The 25,724-nt window shown below is 38.3% G+C and overlaps 1 protein-coding gene across 12 annotated transcripts in view; it reads left to right on the forward strand.

Moving 5' to 3' along the window:
- PARD3 (par-3 family cell polarity regulator) overlaps nucleotides 1-25,724 on the forward strand; it is a 445,998-nt gene that overhangs the window by 262,308 nt on the left and 157,966 nt on the right. For all 12 annotated transcript variants that reach the window (XM_080583461.1, XM_080583469.1, XM_080583467.1 and 9 more), the window contains 4 exons: nucleotides 4,959-5,147; nucleotides 5,616-5,786; nucleotides 16,016-16,166; nucleotides 23,133-23,322. In XM_080583461.1, coding sequence (XP_080439587.1) covers nucleotides 4,959-5,147; nucleotides 5,616-5,786; nucleotides 16,016-16,166; nucleotides 23,133-23,322 — 701 coding nt within the window. The remainder of the gene's footprint in view (nucleotides 1-4,958; nucleotides 5,148-5,615; nucleotides 5,787-16,015; nucleotides 16,167-23,132; nucleotides 23,323-25,724) is intronic.

Raw genomic sequence — 25,724 nt, forward strand, 5'->3', positions numbered from 1 at the left:
ATGTTAAAATCTTCTAAAGACTGAAACTATCCTGGGAAAGGCTGTGACCTTCGGCTGGTTCCCCATTATTGGAACCAAATGAGTACATCTGTGATTTTGCATATTCCATTCCTTTTGCTTTTATATCTTACATTGCTTTGACCTGGTGGGCTCTCAGAAGTCCCTGGAACTTCAAACTTACCTTTCAAGAACTTGGGGTTTCCAGTCAAGCAAATTCAAAATGACACATTTGCGAGGCAAAAGCTGGGTAGGCCAACAAAATAAGGATTAAACAAGGGCTAATAGGCTTAGGGCTGCAATGTGGGAAGACTGGACAGAGAAAGATTTAGGGCTGGTAAAACGAGTAGTGTTGATGGGGTCATCAGAGGCATTAGTTGGGGTTTGTGCTATGGTTGCTTAATCTATCACATGAACATGATCATTATATACGAAGGGTGTGTTTGTGTATGTACAGCCATACATGTGTTTATACAGGAGCCCTGTAAATGTCTCCATTTGTGTTGTCTGGAAATACAGTTACTCCTTAGGTGTGGGATGCAGAGCTTTATTATTTGCCTCTGTGAAAGAAAACAGCACTGCATTGGATTTTTGCTTAGAGTCGCATGATTAACTTATTTCTTTTCTCCACACATAATCACAAAGCAACTTGCAGACAAGTTTCAGTGGCTTAATAGCTGCTGAGAAGACAGCATGTCTAAGCTTGCAAGAGAATGAACTTCTCTGTAGAGAATGCAGCCGGATTTGTAGCTGCAGCAAGCCACTTTGAAAACCTGTCCCAGATTGATTGAAAATTGTTTCCCCCGTTAGGTGGGAGGAGGTTTTTCTTTTTTGTCAGGTTTCTTTTTTTTTTTTTTTCACCCATCTCATGCTGCTTATTCACCAGCTGAACCCTGATGAGATTTTATGAAGGGAAGAAGTCCCAAGCAAGAAATTTCTTTGTAGTGTTTAAAACATAAAAGGATAAGTAGGAGATGCTGTTACTAACACGATGAAATAGGCTTATTGCACCGTTAGTGTCAAGGTCCATTTTAATGTCATTTTAAAAATTATATCAAGTTTTTAATGAGATCAGAAACAGTTCTTATGTAGAAGAGGAAAGTAATTTCCCCCTTTTTATCTTTTTTTTTTGTTTTAAATCTCCAAAATATATCTAATATATAATATATCAAAATAAATCTCCAAATATATCTAAACACTGCCACAATTTTGCTCAGTCATCAAGTTTATCTTTAAATTTGCTACATATTTATATTGTATTCAAAAAGAGAAAAACTTATCTCAAGTGTCGTTTAGCATAAATTGGTGCTAAGTATGAATTTGAAGCCAAAAAAAAAATTAATAAAATCACCTACAGATATTTTCACCAATCGAATTTTTATTGCAGATTACATACTTGAGCAGCTTCATTCATCCAGCTGAAGTCATTTCAGATGACCTTTTCCTCAGCAGACTCTGTTTGAACAGAATATTGTCCTGCTGTTAATTGTTTTGGACATAATATGTGAAAAATCTTAAGGGAGTTGAATTTTGTTGTTTAGTGTTCACAGTACACAAATTTGCTTGCATATTTACTGCTGGTCTGTCAAAGTGTATGAAGCAATAAATTTCTCTCACAGATCAACTTATCATGAAAACAGTATTGAGGTGTTTGATTGACATAGTGAAACTGTTAATTTAGAGTATATCAAGATCAAATGGAAGTTATTGCAATTAGGAAGTGATTGTGTTCTCAGTTTAAATTTTTAAATGGTGTATTTTAGATTTCTGTGCATTTTTGTGCTGTATTCGGGAATTTCTATGGTTTGTCACGTTTAGATTCTTAATATTCAGTACAATTTCAACGTAAATTTTACTTTTTGTAGTGGTTGATGTTTAGTTTATCGAGGAGAGTAAATGTACATTTAGTGTTTCTGTACTATAAAGCACTTAGGTTAACAAAGGATTCAGCCAATCTTAATACATTTTTTCCTTCTCCCGCCAACCCCCCCCCCCCCAACTTTGGTTAAAATGTCAAGGTATCAGGCTAAAACCTTGCTGCTAATTTCTCTGAGAATGGCTCCTTTTTGTCACACATACCTAGACCTTCTTCGGTACCATGAAGTGGTACAAATATTACAGCCTGTACTTCCATATCCATAGTCCTTGAATCTTAATGGTTCAGTTCTCAAATATCACATTTGTCTTGCAAGTGTTTCGAGAAGTTGTGGGGCATGAAAAAGAAATGTTCATTCTCTCTCTTGCTTTCTCTTTCTAAAATCTACGTTTAAGCATATGATACTGACATGATGCAAAGATTATGGAGCAAAAGGCTTCCCATGTCCCCAAAACTGTGGACACAGTTAGGTGGGGAACCAAGCTGGCTTAGCTGAAAAAAGCTGTGGATACCCAATGAAGCCCCTAAATAATCTAGCGTTAACCCAGTAATGGTCATCTATTCTCTGGATGAGTCGAGCAATTTTCTCATGGCTTCAGTACAAGCCAGGAGGCTGCTTGTCTCTCTTTTGTTCATGTGCACGATCTGCTCGTTCCTGTGCAGCTCCAAGGAGTAGTTTGCTCCCGGCTTAGGCATTCAGTTTCATCTTCACACTTGGGTGTCTGTAGCTTTGTATTAGATTGTCTCCTTATTTAAGTCTGTGGAAAATAAGCAAGCAGAAGAATCCCATCAGGGGTAGTGCTGAGGGGATAATGCAGCTCTTGGTCTCAGTGCAGAGAAGAAGCGTAGCGGCCTTGAGCCAAGTCCCTGGGGATGCTGCCTGAGGCACGACCCTTTGGCATGTAGAAGTAAACCCGGCAGACTCTGTGGAGAAGGAGTTTTGTTCCCTGCACTGGAAAGGAGATCATTGTGGCTGAAGTGCTTGCATATTTTTTAGAATGTTAGAAACTACTGGGAAGAGGAGGGATTGATTGTAAAATTATGATAACAGTAGTAAAGACAAATCCGATAAGCTTATGTGCTTCTTTGGATTACCCATACATCCTGCCTTGGCTTTATCTCCCTTTTGGCTCACTAGCTTTTATTCCTACCATTACTTATTAACGAAAATGAAAGTGATCAGTGCTATGGAAACTCAAAGGTAATGCGCTTCTCGCTCGGATTGCTTTACTCTGCAGCTACCTGACAAAAGGTGCATCTCAAGTGTACCCTGCAGCTAGTGCTTTTGTGATCTAAACAGGAAAATTAGGCTTGTAATTTTGCCAAAATTTGTGGTTTTTATTTTTTTTTTTAATCCAGTACTTTTTCCATGGCCACAGTGCACGTTTCCAATCCTGACAGCCCAGATAACGCTAATTTGCAAGGCCAAGAGATGTGTTTGGCAAATGGGATTCCTGAGCAAACCAACCTGGCTATGGCACTTGGAGAGAGGGTGTTATTTTTTTCATTTAATTGAGGAAGTATTGTTCTTTGTTATAACAAAAACATGGTTATGTGTGTGTGTCTAATGGGAGAGAAAGGGCTGGTGAGCACATTAAGGCTCATGCTTTTAACCAAGTGGGAAAAGGCAGAGCTCCTGTTTTTCTTCCCTTGGCTGTTGCAGTGCTCTCAGCAATCTGACTTCCTTCCCATCTGACATTTTCACATTGCATTTCTAGGTCAATGGTGACAAAACTAACATGCTTGTGCCCAAATTGATAATCTCAGTCTGCTGTACTCCACATGGCTTTCACATCCATCTTTGCAGTAGTCTGTGTTTGGATTTCAGAAGAGCCTGTCAGCTTTGCATTTCCGTAGGTCTTAAGAAACAGGGATGGCTCAGCAGGCAAAAGTTGGCTTGTGATGTGTACTGCCCTGCTCCCAGAGTCTGGGAGTAGAGAAATAAGAGGAGGGAGGTTTGCAAAGAGATGAGAGTGACATGGAAAAAGTCGGTATAAAATCCAAGTCAGTAAGAGGGGTAATCTTAGCAAATCTTATTTGCTGAGATTGTGAGAAAATTGGCCAGATTAATTCTTCCAGAGAAGAACTGCTGACTATGGGGACTTAACATGCACGTTCTGGTGGGTGTTCTACTGCTGCTGCTTCTTGGGGGTGAGAAAATAACAGCACACTTGGGCTCACCGTTACCTTTCCCCAGCACTGTACCCACACCTGCTGCCTCCACGCGTGCCACTGCTCTGTTAGGGCATCCCGGGGTCCCCTGCTCCCAGCCTGTCCCCATGGCACTTGCCGGCCACCCCGAATTTGGCAGAGGCAAAGCGAGAAGGCACTTGGTTGCCCTTGCACGGCTGTTGGGTGCACGGTCAATGTCACTGAGCACCTTCTTGTCAGGGGAACTGGCTGGGCTGGGACTGTAATTCCAGGTGTTCAAAACCTGTGATTGTCCCAGCCAAGCTAAAACAGAGTGGGGAGGGCAGTGAAGAACTAAAGATGTGGGTAGGAGGACAGAAGAGAAGGGAAGAGCCAGGGAAGACAGGAAAATTGGCACTCTGAACTGGATTTGATGCTAAGCCTGGCAATAGCAGAGATGTGCTGTTTCAGATCTCAGCTGTGTAATTTTCTATTTTTCCTAACACAGCTAGTTTTAAACAAAATGAGGTGAATGAGTGATTTTTGAATTTAATTTTCTTGCACATAGTTTCTCCCCATGGCTTACAAAGATGATGATATTTTAAAAGTTCTGTAGGTTTTCAAATCAGAAAATATTTCTGATGCAGCTTTTTTGGCTCGTAAGGTACCTTAAGTGTGAGTTGGTGTTAATGGCACATTCAGTAATGACATGTGATTCAATTATTTTACTAGACAGAGAAGCACTTAGACACAAGCATAAGATATTTCTGAATCTAGGCGTCAGTTGCAGGTGATTGAAAATAGAGTATTTGTGCATGTTTCTTCAAATAATTACTGTGGAAAATATTATGGCATTGTACTTAAAAGCACTTTTTTTAATGCTAATAGCTGTGGAACGAAGAGAATTCCCAAAGAGAAATGCTCTTCTATAACCCCATGTTAATCTTCCTGACAGAAAGCAGAGGAAGAGGAGCTTGTTCTCACACCTGATGGCACCAGGGAATTCCTGACATTTGAAGTTCCGCTTAATGACTCTGGATCAGCCGGACTTGGTGTGAGTGTCAAAGGGAATCGGTCAAAAGAAAACCATGCCGACTTAGGAATCTTTGTCAAGTCAATTATTAATGGTGGAGCAGCATCCAAGGTAAGAGGGAACATCTGTGTACCTTTGTATTCCTCTTTTTTCCATAATTGGGCTGTTTTGAAAATGAACACAGGTTCAGGAAGAGATTGCTCTTTAACTAGCATTTTTGATTTACACCATCAAAGGTAACATTTAGATTTCTACAGAAATTCACCTTTATGCATCTGATGATTTAAACAGACTTTAAAGATTCTTATGACAGACACAAGCTTCCGTCAATATGTGCTATTTGTGCAGATTATGATAATAGCTTTAAGTACAAATCTATAGATGATCGGAATAGATATTTCCTACAATGCTTGTAATAGAAGCTATTGCACCAGTGTGCATATGGCTATAAACTATTAGGACTAAGTATAGTTATTTGATTATTTTTCTTTGGTTGTTTTCTTCCCCCTCTCTCCAGAAGACTACACTTCTTTCATAGAGGGTTTTGTGTAACTGGCTATATAACCTTTCAATTTCCAGGATGGCAGGCTTCGAGTGAATGATCAACTAATAGCGGTAAATGGAGAATCATTATTGGGCAAAACAAATCAAGATGCTATGGAAACCTTACGAAGGTCCATGTCCACTGAAGGAAACAAACGAGGAATGATTCAGCTTATTGTGGCGAGGCGAATAAGTAAATGCAATGAGGTAATACACTTTTGATATTGGAATTGGGAGTTTTAACTTCTTCAAAGGTATTTGTGTTTATAAGAGATGTCATGTTTCCTCTGAGAGTAGGAAAATAATATTTGAGGAACTAAAGAAAGAGAGAATTACAAAATGATCTGAAATTCAGTGTTAGACATGCTAACCTTATTACCGGATCAATAAAGTTTTTCTTTTGAGTATTTTCATCAATGAATAACAGGATACACTGAATAAAGCTATATTGATTTTGTAATTGGATCCCACTGCTTATGTGATTTTTGTTCTTCAGAGGTTTTTATGTAGGTCTATTGAATCTTTCATTTATAGACTTGGTGTTAACTGACTTGCTCCTTTGTCGCTTTCAATTTTTTTTAATTAAGAGTAGAACTCATATTTCATTACTATATTTTATCTAAGCAATTAAAAGTTCTGTGTAAAGATTCTATAAAACTTGATGCAAATAATTCTGTTATTTCTGATTTTCAATATGTTGTGGCTTGGCCTTTGTTGCAGGGAAGTATGAAATACTGAATTCAGGGCTAAGTAGTGATTCTTTTTCTGATATTGTTTGCAGCTTCTGTCTCTTCCAGTACTGTGTTAATGTGTTGATGTTTTGAAATGTTTTCATGATTTGTAATAGTTTATCTTTTAGATTAATGTAAATAATGCTCTCTAGTAGAAATATGTGGACGTGATACTGAGAGGGACTGCAGATGCTGTGGAGGATAGAGTTAGACTTCAAAATGGTTTTGATACATTGGAGAAATGCACTGTGTTAAATAGTGTGCAGCTGAATGGGAGGTCAGGGAGGCATCTGTTCTTAAGACAACCAAAAGTCATTCTTTCACGCTTGCTAACACCAGCAAGGTCTCACCTGGAATATTTTTTTCTTGAGTATCATGCTTCAGAAAATGATGTGCACAAATGGGTTTAGGGGTTTCCCCCGATCCTACCTAGGGAGAAAGGGCATGGTTTATTTTTTAATGCATAAAATTGATCTTAAAAAAATCCAGTTTGTACCTTCTTATAAAATCTTGTTTGAAAAAGATGCTAGTCTTTCTGAAAGTATTAAGCTCTTCTTGATTGCTTATACACAGCTTTAATACGTGTACACACAGTGCTGGAAAGCCGGTTTGGAGGCACATGGATTCTCACCTGGTATTGAAATAATTCTGGCCTTTTAATATTTGGTAAAGATTTAGCAAGAATTCTGAACTTGGACCCAGAGAGTGTAGACTATAGTTTGTAGACTGTTTCTTATTTCTACCTAATTTCAGGTGTATTTTATATGTTTCTACATAGGATGAAATATTTTAGGTTGTTTTGGTTTGGTTTGTTTGTTTGTTTGTTTCAGAAAGGTTATGGAAGGTGTTCACTCTTCTCTTAATAAAAGTCTTCTAGAGCAAATGTATTAAGACAGTGTTTGTGAACACAATTGGAGCAAATCCAGCAATGATGAACCAAAGACATTGTTCCTTAAATCCGTTACAATTGATGCTCATTCACATCAAGAATAGTTTGTTGCCCTACACCTGTTTGACATTTACAAACTTATTTTGCAGAAATCACATGGCAAAAGTGGCACAGCTTGGTCTACAGTGTATGTGCTCTGAGATGTAGGAAGTGATGTTAGAACCAGATCTAGATACACTGGAATGGATGTGTATCAGGAGCAGCGCGGGAAGCTGTGTTTGTCTGGGCCTGCTTTGGGGGGGTTTGTGCATTTCCTAACACCTTAATAAGTTAGTGAGATGAGCCATAATGATTTGGGGAAGTGGCGATATTCGGTTGTTTGGTACAATGATCATTTTTACGAAACAATTTTTTGGTAACATTTTTTTCTCAGGAATTCTTGCTGTCATCATATTCAGCCAAAGGAAGTACAGTGTCAATACTCTTTGCATATCTTAATTTGATGAAAGCACAAGTTGCATGGACATAAAACTGTGGTAATATTATTTATGCATATTACATGAATACCACATATGAATAGAGTATTCAGGCAGTTCAACCCCCAGATAATGGGTGTGTGGGCTGGTACCTAGCTGGAGAGCAGCACTACATGACTGAGCCTTACAGTGATGGTCGCTTTCCCATGGAGCGTAAGATATTGGCCGTGTCTGGCAGCAGTAGCTAAATTATGCTTATTTCAGCAACTTTGATTTCTTAGACACACTGGTACATAGGTGTCCCCTTAGAATATTCTTGTATCTGCTACCAGAGAAGTATACGGTCTCAGCCAAGATTTTTAGTAGTAGAGCCAAAAATACATGACATCTGACTGGCAGAAAGTTCATGAGCTTGCAGACTAAAAGTAAAAGCTTCATAAGGGCAGACCCTATCATACGTTTTAGCAGCTTGTTCCTCAGAAATGGGTTTTTATTGTTTTTGCTCAAAGACAAAACAAAATGTTTGCCTTTTGACAACTCTTTTATTTTCCCTGATATTTCATATGCCTTGCCTCACTTTTGGTTCTCCAAACGTGTCACCATAAAATAACAAAAACAAGGATCCCGTTCAATTGATTCCTTTCCTGTGTTGATTCAAGGTTTTAGTGGAATAGAGCCTGATTACATTCCCCTTGGTGCATAGTCAACAGAATTGTTTATTCCATTCCAGTGACATGGTCAAACCCACACCGCAGGCCATGGTCAGGCTTCTGCCTCCTGGAATTCCTTGCCTTGCTCCGGAACAGCCTCAAATGTCTCTGAAGGGGAATTTAGCCTGTGGAATCTGTACAAGGGGTGATAGTGCCAATGCAAAAAAGAATTATGCTTAGTGTCTGGATGATAAAAACATTTGCTGTCTGGCTGCTAAAAAACAGCGGCAAGGGAAAAAAAAAAAAGAATAAAAGAATGCTCTACTTGTCTTCTCCCCCCCTCTGGCTTCAAGTCCAGTAATTGTTTTCACATTTGCAAAATGAAACCGAATTCTTTTGAGATAGATAAGCAACTGCAACTCATCTTTTCTCTTCAGTGAAATAGAGTTTGAACTGGATTCTAAGGAAGTAGTATGAATACTGTTCTTTAATTGTTAATATTCATTTTCATAATCAGCCCTAAGCATTGTGTGGGGGAGAGAATTGGTGTGACAGTGCCATTCTTTTGGGTTTCTGTTCAGGCCAGAATTTTCATGTGTTTGTGATCCTTTTCATGTTTAGGCTTTTGTCTATAATGGAGGATGGCTCCATCCCTAGGTGTTGGTTTAGAAAGGCAGGGGCGTTTGCCTCCCTTCTGCTGCAAAGGAGCTATTTTTTTTTCATCAAAAAGTAGTCTTAGGCTTCCATAGTTTACCTGAACATAAAACTGTTTCAAAATGTAGTGATGTCACCTCTGATACTCCTTTTTTGTGCAAGCATTATTCTCATGCAGCCTCACCAGTTCCCATGTTATAGACTCAGCTTCCAAAGCATTTACAGTAACAATAACAGCACACATAAAAACACCATAGGAGTATTATCCTGTCTTCAGAGAGGTAGTGAGGAGATCATTTACATCATCAGTTCTGACATAACTGTAAACTCAGAAGAGACCACAAACTTCCCAGAAGGTAAAAAGCATTTTTATGCTGTTGTGGTTTTCCTGGACTGAAGGGTTGCCTGTCAAAAGGATTTTCATTGACTCACCAGGAGACAGAGTATAACCCATCCAGGTTTTCAAGTGAATTATCTTGTAGTAAATATTGATAAAAGCATGGAGCAAGTGGTAGTTATGAATGAACTCCAAGCCAAGGCTGAGTGTTAGAGTTGTTCTCCTGTTCGCATTGCTTCTACATAGAGTACAGTAATAACATTGACTCTGTGACTACACTAGTGTAAACCTCACAAAGCTTTGTTTAATATCTCAGCCACTCCAGACCAAATCACACAGTGAGCATATGATGGATGTTGTTAGATTAGCGCAACAAAAACATTTTTCTAACATTTAGCTCAGGCTTTGTATATATCTAAGGTTCTGTCCGCCCCCTTTCAGAAAAGTTAAATACGCTGTTCCAATCTATGTTTACAGCTTTCAGCCTTGCCCTCTGTGATTAGCATTTTGTGTTGACTCTTCAACATTTGACGATATAAGCAGGGAGACTTTAAGTTATATTTCCAAAGTTGTGCAGATGGTGGCAAAAACAGGAAGAATAACAATGGTATTGACTTGATAATCCCATATGGCCAGTGTGTAACAGGTCAGTTTTCACAGGATGCGGCCATCAGCTTTTTTGGATCTTTAACTCAGGGTTGACATTTTTTTAATTACTGAGGAGCTTAAGATTTAAGGAGAAGCACTGGAGCCTCCTTGCAGTGTGTTCAGTTAATTAGTGATATTATTATGATTAGCCTGTATGGGCAAACAGCTGCCGGCTCTACCACCGTAATGCATACGCAGCGCTTAGGCACAACTGTCAGCCAGATCAGTGCAGCTGGTGGCAGTATGTGCTGATTCAAGAAAATAAAGGTAATTGTTACTTTTGGAATCCTGCTCTTTTCAGTCCTGCAACCTGGACAGCTTACAGGCACAGATTGCTTGTCTGCACTCTGTTCATGTCACACGCAGTCAGCGCTTGTCTGCCATTAAGAGAGAGCACATCACCATTTTCCTCAAAATGAGAGATTTCATGGGTTTTTCTTGTCTATCTCACTTTCTTGACAGAAATAATGTCTTGCCAAACTTGCCTGAAAAAAAGATTTGCGAACGACTTGCAGACCCCCAAATTTCTGTCTGTGTCTGTTCATCTTTGCTCCAGTCGAAAACAGAGCATACCACAAAGTGGAGAAAGTCATGAATCCAGCCCATACAAGGCCCTTATCAACCGTATAAGTAAATTGACCTGCAGATCAGTGCGAGAATGTTCGAGTGAGTGGTTTCATTGTAAAAGAAAGGAAACAAGCGAACATCTATTCTTTTCCTGTGTCTGTGGACATATAAAACATTCAGCATCATTTTTCCCTCGATGCATTACTTACTTTGAAATTCATATGCTATGTTTGTTTGTTTGTTTGTCCTCACTGGATTAGTTTTGTGAAGTCCTTCTGGAGTTCATTTAACTGTCAAAAAGACTTTAGTATCTTCTCCAAAAACTGATTTTACTGTTCACTCCCTTCTCTAGGTCATTGGTAAAGCTGCTCATCAGCCTAAGCTGTTTCCAACCCTGATCCGTGGGGGAACTTACAGCTGACTCCTCTCCATCCTGAAGATTGATTTATGTTTCCTATCCGTTAGCCAGCTTTTGATCTGGAAAATGAAAACGTAGTCCAGTGCCATGAAAAATTAGTTTTGATATGAAGCTTTGGGAAAGGCTTTTTGAAAATGCAAATATTTTATGTCTTGTTTATTGCCTGAGAGAGCTTGGAGAACTTAGTGGCATCTTTGTGCAACTTTAGCATGTCAGTGAGGTAGGATTTCCTCTGACAGAGCAGTGGTGCCTCCCCACAGACCTCCGTCTGTCATGCTCAGTGAGCTTTCTGTTTATTACAGAGCCCACCATTTTATCCAGAAAGTCAGACTCCTGGGTCTGTCCAAGGTCCCCTCTTGGCCCAGGTTCTTCCTCATACCCAGTAATCTACCACCTAACTACTTTCTGCAAAGGTGCATGAGTTCCTTCCCACCATTCTGAAAGCGCTCTGTGTCCTCTGCTTGCCTTTTAGCATTATCAGAACACGAATGCAATATTTCTTAGAAATACAGTGGTAATTATACATTTAATAGTGCATGATAGTGCATATAAGTCAAAACTGACCTTTTACTGGCTATTACCTACGCTTTTCCATCTTGAAAAGTTTCTCCCTAATGTCGTATCCCAAATCATAGTTAATATTGGTAGTATTATTGTAAAATTATCTCTGTTGAAAAAGGAAGCTGAAGCATTTTGGACATATTAGCCACAGTACATTGATGAGAAAGGAAGAAGAAAGCTTGGAGAATAATTGTGTGTGACACAAAGCTTCAGTACCCTGGTTGCAGTGCAGTAAATAGCAAATTTGTATACTGGCTTCTTTAGAATCCATAACTTGCATGCCAGTATTTGGATAATATACTTTCTAAAGGAAAAAGAGAGTATGATTATTGTTTCCTTAAAAAAAAGAAAAAAAAAAAGAAAAGAAGTTTGTTTATGCTTTGAATATTTTGGCAATGTTCTTGTGTATAAACTTTTTTCATATTTATGTGCATAACTTCAGTTAGAATGGATGGTGGTGTTTAAGTAAAAAGGACCACATTAGTTGTCCTTTTATCATCTAGATAAGCAGCAGCTGGTCTAGTTAGTACAGATAGTGCTTTAGCAAACAGCTGGTTCTTATCTGAATGACAAAAGGCCAGGGTGGAGACCTTTTTTATTTAAAAGAAAAAAAAAGGAAAGGAAAGAAAAAAATGTTTCTATTTTTATATTTAGAGAATGGAGAGAAAAGGAGCTATAGGCAATCTGTAGTATGTAAGGTTTTCTTGTATTTTGACTAATATGATCATTTATTACAGATCAGTGCTAGGACCCAGAGAGGAAACTCTCTCTGTTCAGTGTAGAGATGAGGAGGCTCAGGGGGATCTTAGCAGTGTCTGTAAATCCCTGACAGAGTCAGTAAAGAAGTCTCTTCCAGACTCTTCTCAGTGCTACCCAGTGCCAGGATAAGAGGCTATGGGCATAAACTGAAATCTGTTTAAACATAAGAAGAAACTCTTCTGCGGGGGGAGTGGTCAAGCTCTGGCTCAGATTGCCTAAAGAGTCTCCATCCTTGGAGGTATTCAAAACCCAGCTGGAAAAGGCCCTGGGCAACCCGCCCTCGCTGACAAGGTTTGAGCAAGACGTTGGACTGGATGGTGTGCAGAGGTGCTGTCCAACCTCAGCAAGTCCTTGACTCTGAATTCTCATTCCAAGCAGTACTGCTGCTTGGGGTGGCTGGCTATTGGTATGAAGAACAGGGGACCAGTTGCTGCATGGCTTGCTTTCCTAGCCAGGCCTTTAATGAAGGTCAGGAATTCATACATCTTTGTTTATATTACCTACTCCTTATCAGTTAATCAAATTAAATTATACTGGATAACATCGATATCAGCTAAGGAAAGAAACTGGAATGTATAATTCAAGCTCTTTAATAGAAATGCATCAGGAAGAGCAGCTCTTTATTTCAACTGTAATCCTGCTTTGGACTGTCGATCTCTTTGTCTTCCCACAGCACAATTTCCAAATTAAATGTATTTTTTTCTTGCATAAACTTTCTGTTGGCAGTTAAAGGAAAAGTTTTTTTTGTGTGTGTGTGTGAGTGAAAGTCACTTGTGTAATTTCTGTCTATTTTTTGTTATTTTATAAAAGGCATTGTATCTTTTGTAAAATGTTTTTGTAGTTGGCTGGCTATGCCTTTGTTTAAACACATCTTTTTGAGATGCTAATTAGAAATGGAAAAAGTTTTCCCTATGAAAATGATAAAACACATGATTCACTTTACAAAACGCAGCCATTTGAACACAGCACTCCTGCTATTTCTTTTATTTACCCTGTACTTCCCTAGTTTATGAGGTGTAAATTTCTATACATTTCTCTGGTTCTGAGCTTTCCTCTTGTCAGTATCTTTCTAAAAATCTCTTGAGACCTTCCTACAAACGAGTTTGAAATTTGATGGGTTGTCACACGAACAAGGGCTGCGTGATATGGCTCACTAAAAGCTGGACACTTGTTACATAAAGTCATTAATATAGCACTGGGAGAAGAAACCCCAAAGCACTTTGATATTTTCACACCTTATTTAAAGGCAGTGAAATAAAGGTTAGTTTAGCATTTAATACATTTACTATGCAAATTTAGGCTCTCAAATAGTCTAATGTTTCTGTACTTTTTTTATTAATGTTTCAAAATTTAGCATTTCTATTTTTTTTAATTTGCCTTGGATTTCTTTATAACAGAAGCTACAAATATTGTTTAATTTACTTTTCAGTAAAGCTGTCAGTTGTAATCTGCAATTTAAAAAAACTAATAAAACAAATCCTCATTTCACAATTTGAACCTTATTGAGTCTAATTCACTTGCACTGCAAGTTTATTATTCTCCTGCAGCTTGACGTGCCTCCAATTGTAATTGTGTTGACCCTCCGATGCAGTAAATCTCCCCAGTGCTTATCAAACTGGGAAAGATAAGTCTACAATTTGGAACTTCATTAAATATCTCATTTATATTAAACAGATGATGGCTTTGAACAGAAATAATAATTTTTACAGGCTCCGCGACCTCCGATTGTGGTCTCAGTGACTCTGGCATGCGGCATTTTGCAAATCTCCGCCCGCGCTGTGGCCCTGGCCGCCCGCCAGCAGCCAAATGTCAAAAGTTGTTCGTCCATCGGGCTGACTTCAAAGCCACTCTCTGAAGACTGTGGTTGAGGGCTTTGTAGCCCTCCGAGCAGATTTTTTAGAAATCTTTCATGGCATACACTTCTTAGTCATCTGGGAATTGCGGGCAGAGTGATTAATAACGGGCAGCTGTTTAAAGAAAAAAACACACAACAAACATGTTAGTTGTTATTATAATTCGGGAAGCTATGAACTCCTCCGTTTGTGCTTGCTCGGAGACCAGCCCAGTGAAATAAGCATTCCCCGTGGCTTCAAAGAGTTTGCAGCGTGCTCGATGCCTTGCAGTATCTGGTCCCTGCTGGATTTCAGTACATATAAAATATGTGCTGTGGGAGTTGTGTAGGCATATTGTTCTTGAGATTTAACTTTGCACATCAAAATGAAAAGGTGTGTTGGTGAAAACAGGTAATACTTTGATGTGTGAGTTCATACAATTACCGTGAAAAACAAATCTATTTTTTACATTTCTTTATTATTATTCTATTTAATAGAGCTGGATTCAGTTCATGCCACTTGGTTGGTTTCACGCTCTCAGGGGAGCTCATGCGGGAGCAGTAGCAAGGCAGCAGAAGGGTGCTGGAGCTCAGGAGAGCTGAGAGCCCGGCAGGTGGGAGGGCTGGATGGTGAGGGGCTGGGTGATGGAGCACGAGGCCTTGTATCTCCCCAGCTGGTTACTGGCTGCTGACAAACAAGCTCTGAGTTGACGGACGAGCGCAGGCGTTTGTTTGTTCACCCTGCTCTGAGGAGCTACACTGGCAGCACCCGTAGCTAATGGGGTGTCTAAACCCAGCGAGGTGGTGTCAGATTGTTTTCTTTCTTTGCCGTGCACGGGTTCTGCTTTCCACTGAGATCTCTCTGGCTCTCTGAGGAAAAGACAGTATTTCCTCTCTTTTGGAAAAATCTGAGAGGCACACGCAGAATAAAAAGGGACGACCAGGTTCTGCAAACAAAGGCTGAGCTGGGAAGTCGCACAGAGGAAGGAGCCTTCTGATGGAAGGCAGCTGGGACGGGGAAAAGGCCACACACGCCAACTTCTCCCCTGTGCCAAGCAGGCTGTCTCCATCCATTCCTCCACCACCTACTTCATCTGGCTCTTAATGCCCCATGGAGGTCTGCTGGGGGTCCTGGAGGGCAGGGACCGGCTTCCCCAGTAGGGTCAGGCAGCCGAGGGCTTGCCAGTTGTGATTTTTGTGGCTCTGGCAGCATGCCGCAGCAGTGCCAGGGATCAGGCTGAACGAAGCATGTGAGGTCTCCATACACTGTGGCCAGGAAAGGCAGAGCAAAGAACTCATCACAAATAGAAAAAAAATATATTAAAATGTAATGTGAAGCCTGACTTTTCTTTCTTTTTTTTTTTTTTTTCTTTCCCCTAAGTAAAAGGCGTCAATGTTTGTGTATTGGTTGCTAATATGTGTGATGGAGTTTCATGGGGGTTTCCATGATGATTACATTTGAAAGCAAATTGTGCCTCTTCAAAGAGCGCCAGCAGCCCAATTCCAAAAGGAGTTCGTGCTCTGTGCCCCTGACAGGAGTCTTGTTCTGACAGGCTGTCAGGGTGGGAAAGATGGCCCAGCTGTCTGCCTCATAACACTAAAAAAGCCCAAACTGTCTGCTTAAGAAATTCTGTAACAAAGAGACACCAAAATGCAATGCGGTTTGTTGATTATTTTTTTTAACCAATTTTCTGCTGAAGTATTTGAAATTTGACAGGGCGCCGTAGGAGGTGCAGAGCAAAGTGGCTTACAAAGTTGGTCATTAAGCAGAGCTGTCACTGCAAATTATATTTGTCCAGGGTGAGAAGTTCTAGCTCATTTGGTGCCCGGACAGGTCTAGGCCTTAGGCAAGTTGTTAGAGTTCCCCCATGCTGCTAAATGGACTTTCAGCGCTAATTTTCCTCTCTCTGTGCAGTTGGAGTCACCTGGGAGCCCCTCAGGGCCAGAGCTGCCCATAGAGACGCTGCTGGACGACAGGGAGCGGAGGATTTCCCATTCCCTGTACAGCGGGATCGAGGGGCTCAGCGAGTCGCCCACGAGGAATGCAGCGCTGAGCAGGATCATGGGTGAGTTCCACTAATCATGCCTTGTTTTCATCTCTTGTGGGATCCATGGAAGGGTGACTAATGCAATATTTGTGTGGGAGTCGGGGAACATGGAGGTTTGTACTGACCAAATTAAAAAATGCCTTAAAATTGTTCCAAGCAAGCCTTCTGGATACATAATGTGAGAAAGAAAGCTAATAAAAGGATTCATAAAGTGAATTTCTTATCCCATGGTAGGTCATAGAACAAATCACAGGAGCACTTAACGTGGTTTTGCAGTGTCTGATCTGGGACAAGAAGTTATTGGTTGGTCTAGTTTCTAGCTTCGTTCAGAGGAAAAGTCATCACTTTCTATAAGGAATTTATAATTAATTTCAGCAGTTGTTCTCCTCCTTGTCAGTCATACAGAAATAAACAAGGTAACTTGTACCCATTTATGCTTATTAGGGTATTTCATTAATTTGTTTGAATTCTTTTATTCACAGGACACCAATTTTAAAACCTTATAACTAATTTTAAGCATCCTTTGTGCAAATTCTGTCTTCATGGCCCCAGCGGATAATGAGGTTAATAGTGGTTGTTCCGCAGCAATTCAGTTTCTTGCGTACAGAGCTAACTAATAAAGACTTTTCTTGCCACAGGAGTGGTTGCATTTACTGACTACGATGGAGTTAGTCTGAAAAGATCTTCAAATTTAAAACACAAAAGGCAGTTTGATTAAAATAGCACTTGACATAAGATGTTACGATTGCTTGCTTGAGCTGCAAGTTATGAGCATAAAAAATGGCCATTAAATCTTTGACTTTTTTTTAGTGTGCTTGACACACAGATTACGTTAGAAGATGCTGCTACAAACTGGATATAAAGCAACAGTGAATTTAGTTTGGAATTACTTAAGGTTGATTTTCAGCCTTAGAAAAATGAACGTCTACATTTTTTCCAGTCAACAGTTTGTATATATCTTTCACTATGTCTTGGGGTTGTTGTTTTAATTATTTTTATTTTTTAATTTGGGGTTGGTTTTATGTTTGCAGTAGCAGAATAACATTAAACTCCTTAAAAATCCACAAATTTGCTATTTAAAATACTTCATCACTTAGGTCTTTTGTCTTCTTTAGTACATCTGGACAACAGTAATTAGAAACAAATCACATTCTGTTCTATTGCATTATATCTCTTGGAAGCTGGAAGAATAATAGTGTACCTGAGAATCACTGGAGCATGAAACATTTTCACCCAAAGACGTATGCTATTAAAGATAACATTTTTAAAAAACTACATATTTGTTGAAAAAATTAAGGAACGGTAAAATAATCTGAAGTCTTTAGCACTACTTTTCCTAAGAGACTGGCTCTTGTGGTGTTAGGGCTTTAGATAAAATATATTCAAAGCACTGCCTTCTGCTTTTCCCATCAGTGTGGGAGAGGATTTACAAGTCCAACTCCTATAAGCATTAAGGAGTTAGCGCTTAAACACCTTGTCCAGTGATGGGAGAAGAAACCCTGAGAGAGTCTGCGTGTACGTGCATCAGGCAATGCAGTGTACTGCCCCATCAAAGCAACACCCAACTTGCCATGCCGAATCAAACCAGTGCTTCAGCAGTCTAGTGTCACCCCTTTAGTGGTAGCCAATAACATATGTTTCAACAAAAGACCAAAAGTCTTTCCAAAGCCTTTAAAATCGAGTGCTTTTGGATACCTCTGCAACATACAGATAGGGGTAAAAAATTTATCCTGCATTTTGTATTAACTCTATAATCTGAAATATATGGCTCGATTTCCTCTGTTTCATTCTTTATTTATTGTTTTCAGAGACTGGGAACCATGTAGAAAGTTGGTTTTGAATAGGTTGTGACTTAAATCCATTGATGCTTTAGTTGGAAGCACATGAAAGATCAAATCGTGCCTGCATCTCATAGTAAATGTGGTCTGCTGTAACTGAAAACTGGTTTTGCCAGAACTGCGTCATTCCCTTCTGCAGTCATGTCGGCTTTACAAAGCTGTCATGTTTAAAGCCAGTTTTCAGATAGCGGTCAGTTTTCTAATATGCTAATTTTTCTGAATGAATCAGAAACCCACTACATTAAAGCCACAGTGTTTACAGTCTTTTGTGATGTTATTGCACGCATGTTTTGTTGCAGTGCTGTACAACAGAGCAGCATTGTTACCTGTTGGCAGAGGCATATACAGATTGTTTGGTTCAGGTAGCTACAGTTTGTAAGGCTCCTTTATTATCCGGTGGACTTGCTGGACTAGCATACATAAGGAGAAAACTGACAACTCCCTTTATTCTCCTGAGAAGGCAGTGTTCCGTGACTCTTCAAAAGTTTTCCTCCTCTCTTGAAAATCGGCCTAAAAGCAAGGATCAGTTAGAGGAATAGTCTGGCTGAGTAAGTCCAGGGGCCTGGCCCTCCCCATCCTGGTTCTGACCATGAAAAGAAGCAAAAAGGAGTGCTTTTATAGCACTTTTTGTAGTGCTGATTCCCCCGAGTGCTCTCCTGGTATTGAGGAGCCATCTGACTTCGGGGCTCTCTGAATCACTTGGTGTCTTTTTATTCAGCCCTCAATAGAGTTAACTATGCAAACTCTTGGTACTTGGCGGCAAGCAAAAATCCCAGTTTGATTTCATGTGCTAAGTACTGTGGCTTTCAGATTCCTTTGCTATTTGATAAAACTGATGCATTTTGAGTGCTTTCTTTCCCAAGCTCAACTATTCAAAAGTGATAGTCTTAAGGTCTGGAAAATTCCTGCTCTCCTCGGTCATTGCTTAAAGTTGGAACAAAACTTTTAAATGAGTTTTGTTTCTTTTAAATATACCTAATGTAATTTTCAGGGAAGGTATTTAAAACGGTTTGCTTTACTCTTTCAACCTATAACTGACAGCAGAACTGCTTGTCAGAGCCTTGCTGTGAGAGTGGGAATGAAATACCCATTTTAGAATGCCATTTGAGTTATGTAAAGTAATATTTGCTTACTGGAGAAAGGCAGCACAAATCTTTTAATTTTTCGGATGATTGTTATGTTGATCTACATCTCTAGAAGATTATTGCTATAAATTTATAGATTTTCTTATGCTTCTTCACTTGATATTTATTTAACTGTTTTTTTTTGATGAAGAAGAGAGGTGATAACTCTTTATATTCAGGGAATGATGTTTTTGTACGTACAGAATGGTTTTCTGTGTTCAGAGAATGATACAATGCAGATACTCTCTTCTAAGAATTAGACACCTATGGTAAACCCTTAGGTTTATTTATTCATTTTTAATGCTTTCAGGTTGCATGATGGTAGTACATTTGAAATAACTGTTATGCTAGTTTGCTTGTCTCTGTGATTAAAAATTCAAGTCTTTCCTTCTGATACACCATTCTTGCATAGAATCCATTATGCTCCTGAGTTTTGCAATACGCAAATACATAGCTGCTGTCTATATAAATTATTCTTATTCAAAATACAGTTTAGTACAAAGTCCTCTTTCATCTCTTTCTTCCAGTTGCTGATATTTTTTTTTTTACGAACATAGTGGGTTTTGTTGCTAGCACTGACTAAACAGAGTTATTTTTCAGAGGTTACACAAAATAACAATGGCTTTCATTGAATCGGCTTTTCATCCTGAAGTATCCTCCAGAACTTGGTAAAAAATGATAGTTACTGCACAACAGGAAGTACTTTGTTCTCTGCACAAATAATTGCTATCGTCAGGATAGGAATCAGGAGGAAGCACTAAAAAATAATAAAAAAAAGCTAGAGATGTAGAGTGTTTGTGCCGATGAAATGAACATAACCCTTTACAAGCGGAATGCAGTTCCCCAGCCGTGAATCTGAGCTGAACATGGTGGTCTACTACAGTCTTGACAGTTCTGAGTACTCTCTGGAGATCCAAAGCCTGGATATTGTGGAGACATTTATGTCCTTAGACATTCCTCATGCATCTATTCCCAATCCCACACCTTTAATTAGCCTGGAAAATTAAATGATGTGTCTATCTGGGGGAAATTTTGCCATAACTCACTCTAGTGTTGGGGACAAATATGCTGTTAGTGAAAAATAAATAAGATCTGGAGAAGTTCTAATTTCTTATTGCCCAATCCTCCGTATCGCTCCTGTAGGAAGTCTTATAGCTATTGCCATCATCACCATCACTATTTTCTTTTATTATTATTTCTATAAGTATTTTCTCATCTTGTATACAAGAATCGGGCCAGATATAGAAGGGTGAGTTGGTCTTCCCAGTGCAGCGTAGTATGGGAGCCAAATTGTTTTAACAAAGAGATTAACAGACTTTCAAGGATTTTTAAGATTTAATAGGACCTTCTGGGAGCTGGAGTAGTTGCCTTCTATGGAAGAAAGCCAGCTGATCATTTTATTTATTGTGTATGCTCAGGTTTTTTGTTTGTTTGTTTGTTTGTTTTGGAGTACTTTATATTGGTGGCTTAATTCAGATCCAAACCATTTTTGATCAAGTTTGAAGCATTGTTTTATGGCATATTTTTCCTTGTAAACTGAAAGTCCTCATAGACCTGAAGACCATCCATTTGGTATTGGAGCTCTGAGATTCCTTTTTCCACACAGACAGATGGGAACCCTTCTTACCCTAGGCTTAGGTATGGTCCCCTGGCTACGGTTGTTTTGTTCTGTAGCTTGTTCAAGAAATTTGAGCCTCATTGTCCTGATGTGAGACACACTTGAAAGGAAGAATTTCCCTTCCTCATCGCAGTGTACACAATACTACATATTACTACAGAACTGAACTTGAATTAATGTATGCAGAACTGGACTTGAAGTGTATTCAGATTCTAAATTTAATAGCACTTTTCTAGCCTGAGAGAAAATTGTTGTTTCGGAGAGGTTTGTCGGCAGCTCAAGTAAAGTCTCAGATTTGTAGATCAGTCAAATATAGTGATGATTACTAGGTTTGAAGTTTCTTTGATGTTTCCTTGTAATGTTTCTCACAAAACTTGCAGAGTTGCTTTCTCCAAGGGGTATTTTCTGTCCACTTCAGCTGAGCTCTCTACAAAGGACATACCGAGCCTTTTGCTGAGGTATGGCTAACCATCTGCTGGAGGTGAAGCCTTTCACCTGCTTTTAGCTTCATCTGCAGTGAAAAGCATAGGCATGTCAGATGGGTTTTCTGCTTAATTCCAAAGCAACTATTAAAATGTCACTCTTCACCCTTGTCAGATTTAAAGAAGGGTAGTGAAAAGTTAAAAATGTTACTGAATTACTTGAGCCTCTCAAATGGGAAGTTCAATCTGCAGAATGCCGTAAGGTTATACCTTTTCTCAATCAATTCTTTGGAGACATTATTAACTACAGAGTTAACAATCTTGTAGGCATTATGTTTGGAAAGAAGTACATCACCACGCTAAACATTAACCTGTCCATCAAAGAAGCTATTGCTGGGCAAAGAATCAGCTGTTATGCAAACTGAACCATTCATTTCATTTTGACAGTGATGATATGTTTGCTATGCAGGACCTTTTCCTTCCAGCCACTTTCACCTTTTTCAAAGATCTCTTTTGAAGCCAGTTTTGCCCCCTTTGGAAAGCTATACAAAATGTATTATCTAGTGCACTGATGATTTTAGCTAGCTATGTAGTAATTAGCTAATTACTCTTTATGCGTGCCTTTTTTTTTTTTTCCCTATAATTGCAAAAAAGTGGTAACAGTAACTGAAACATTTCCAGGAAAAAAAAAAAAAAGTGGGTGGGTGGGTGGGGAATGGACAGGAGGGGAGTACTTTTCACCTAATTGCATGCAGTCTGACAACTTTGTCATATCTGTAGTAAAAATATAGGGTGAATATTTGCCGTATCCATACAAGCGGCTCATGTTATGGAAATCAGAATTTTCCTGTATGTTATTCCTGCAGTGCATCAGAATAGTCAAGTTTGTTGTCAGCGTAATGGTTGATTAAGCTAGGGCTTTTCCCCTCATGAGATGTGACAATTTTCTAATTGTTTTAGAAAGTAATACATATCCAGTAGTAAAATTCATGTAATGTCATGATCTTTCATTAGAAATAATATTGTGTTATTGTGTGTAGTGAAAGTTAGGACCAAGCATTTTAAGTGGTAGTTTTTTTTTTGTTTTTGTTTTTGTTTTTTTTTTTTTTTTTTTTTTGCGTGAGGATCAGCAAGGACGATCCAGGAGGAAAAAATATTTTTAAAGATTCTTTCAGAGAAAAATAATAATATGTGCATCTCATATGAAGGAATCACACTTAATACGTTGCCATTGCCTAAGATAACTATAATTTTAATTCAGGTTTGCAAATTATTTTTTTTCCTTACAGCAAGTTTTAGCTTAGTGTTTCTAAATAGTGAAATAACCTGTTTATTTCGAGTTAAGAACTGGAATGGTGATAATTCTGTGTGTCTACCGTCTTCCAAATAATGATAGATAATCCCCATTCTCTCAATTCTGTATCTCATGCATATATCCTGAAAACAGATTTATTCAGCTTAGACCAAAGCATTGCAATGAAAATGTTACTCTTTCTGGTAGTCTTTATGGCTGTTTAGTTTGTTTTGGTAACAAAATTTTCTATAAGCTTAAAAGTTGCTTCTACTCTGTACTCAGCAGTTTGAAAACTGATACACAGACTTATGCAGCAGAATGAATTGAAATACTGGAAAACACAATTATATGTATATATTTATCACTGGAAAAGAAGCAGTGGTAGTGGGTTTATAATATTTATGTACGCATTCCCTTCATTACCTCAGAAGTGTTTGATGCAAGAGAAGATGCTGACTTCTTGCAGTAGGCTGCAGGTACAAGCGGTGTATGTTACTTTTCAGACCTCTGCATAGGCCTATGTATACAAAGTGAGTCATGGCTAATGTTACTATCTGTGTTACGTTGCTCTTATCAGTAGGATTGCTGTTTGACATGATGTTTTATTGGTTGTGTTTATAAGTTATTCAAGGTACTCTCTGCGATGATTTAGTTTTCATTTTTGTTTTATTTCCTTTTGTTTTTTCAGGTAAATATCAGCTGTCTCCAACAGTGAACATGCCCCAAGATGACACTGTCATTATTGAAGATGACAGGCTGTCAGTACTCCCTCCACATCTCTCTGACCAGTCGTCATCTAGCTCCCATGATGATGTTGGATTTGGCACTGTTGATGCTGGTGGATGGGCTAAAGCTGCAATTAATGAGTCAACAGACTGGTAAGAAGTTAAAAATAGATGACTGCAGTTACATCTTTATCTTTAGTTTAATTTTTGGCTACTGCTAATATTAATCTTTTCTTTTTTTTTTCCATCACATTTAGATTTCACTATTTTTAGACTTGTAATTGCTCCTGTTTCAGGAAGGAAGTCTGTAGATATTATTTGTTAAACTTTTCTACTTCTGGATGGAGTTTTGTGCTGTCTCCAAGCCCATTTGTGGAAATTTGCTAATTGTTTTAAGACCAAATCAGCATATAGCTGTGCTCATTTGAAGATTTAATATTAATTTAGCTACCAACTGAGATAGCTGAAAAAAAAGCTAAATTTAGCAAAGATGAAGAAATTCCAATTTGAAAATTTAATTTATAATTCTCACTGTAAATATCTCTATGTCTGTAAGAGAAAGGTTCTATTTTTATATTTTTGTAAGTACTTAGGAGCCTTCTAATATACTTCTTTGTATTTTCTTGATTTTCCTAATAACATACAGTAATTTTAAAATCTATTTAGAGGACAAGGCAGGTCTTTGTATTACCCTGTTAGTGTTAATGGTTTTGCAACAAGAATTAGTTAAGACTTCTTTATTATGAAGGGATACCTTTTATATCATAATATGATGTGTATCTTGCAAAGGCAGTGTACTATAATAATTTCACGTTTAAAAATATTGAAAGTCATTCTACTTTATATGTTTAATCCATAATAAAAATAATTTCTTTACATCTTAGGTTGATTCTCTAATTACTTTTATACATTTTAATATGAGATTTAATGAGAAGTGCATTGATTTCTATTATTGACTTGCTTATATTCTTGGCAAAGAAATACTGTTTATTGCTTAGTTAGTATACAATTAATACAGATCTAAGATTTAATTTACAAGTCCTGTAATTATCTATAGTAGGAGCAAAATAAAAGCCCACCTCTGTACACTTCCACTTCTTAAAGCTAGATAATTACCACAAATGGTGTGAAGTATATGAATTTTCTTATTTCTCTTGTCTCTCGAGCCTGTTATGAATGTGTCAGCAATATCTTAATAAAACAGCAATAGCACCTGTCAGCTGATATGCACCTGTCAGCTTCTTCTGTGGTTTATATTAGTTTATTTCTTCTTATGTCTGGGAATTGTGCTCTGTATTTTTAAACACAGTTTTAATGATTGTATAAAACGATAAAATTTTTTCATCCTCATTTGCCTTTTTCGATGTTGCAGCTCTTCTTGTGGACAAGTCATACCTGTAATTTGGGCTCTTGAAAAGTCTATCTGTCTTCTGTAAAAGCTTTTATAGCTGAAAATCTGAGATGTTTAAATAGCATAGCACTCAAGACCGCATATAATGGCTTATTGCTGAGGGACTTTTTTTTATCCGAATATGAGCAAAAAAAATACAGCATAAAGTAAGAGGCCATTTAAAACCTGCAGATGCTTTTACATTTACTTCTGCAGCGTATCTTGCTATTCATATACTTCTTTGAAAATGAGCATTACAGTAAAGAAAATAGAGATTAGATATTGTGGAATTGATCATGCTCGAAACCTTTAAACCTGTATCTTTATAAGAAATTGTAAAGGTCTTCAAATACAATTGCAGTTAAAAGAGTAGGTGAGCACAGCGCCTTACAGGATAATGTATTCTATTTGTAAAAAAAGTAAATAGCAGTAGAAGTAGATTGTTGCATTAATTTCCTGCTGCTAATGGATGAAGGAAGACTTGTAAAATGAAGGTGCATTGTATGATTTAGCTGGAAGGCACAAAGGGTAAAACTAAGAATATGGATGAAGGGTTATCCAAACAAGAATGGCAGCTGTTCTGAATCACAGAAGAAAATGTAAGCTTTTCCAGCCTGACAATATCTCCCTAATCCTTGATGAAAATGTTATGAAAACAAAGGGGCAATAAGACAGGATTAATAAGTGGAATTTTAATAACATTGAGGGTCAGAAGACGGTTACATTCTTTTAAGGATCAGCTGTCATTCCAGAAACCTTATTTGTTAAGTATTCTAGAATATAGTAAATTGCATTTGGCAATGCTTAATGACTTGCATTAAATTCACCTTCTGTCTTCTATTAATGTAGTTGAAAAATATTAAAATGAGACATTTTTAGGGGTATTTGTTACTCCTCTGTGCTCTCTGGCTTTTCTAGTTATGGATCTTCAGTGGGGCTTTTGAATACTTTTGTGCAAAATGGATGTATTCAAACTCCTGTGATCTGCATGTTCCCTAATTTCTAAAACACCTGTGGATCATTAATAATAGAAATAAACCAGAACACGAAAACTGATGACACTATTTAGGAGACTGACGTTTGTACTCTAAAAAGGTGTGGGATTTCATGATGTCAGAGAGTAAGTAATTTTTGGTGCTAAATAGCACCTCTTGTATTCCAGATA

Source organism: Anser brachyrhynchus (assembly GCF_964034855.1).
Source record: "Anser brachyrhynchus genome assembly, chromosome: 2".
Classification (NCBI taxonomy): domain Eukaryota; kingdom Metazoa; phylum Chordata; class Aves; order Anseriformes; family Anatidae; genus Anser; species Anser brachyrhynchus.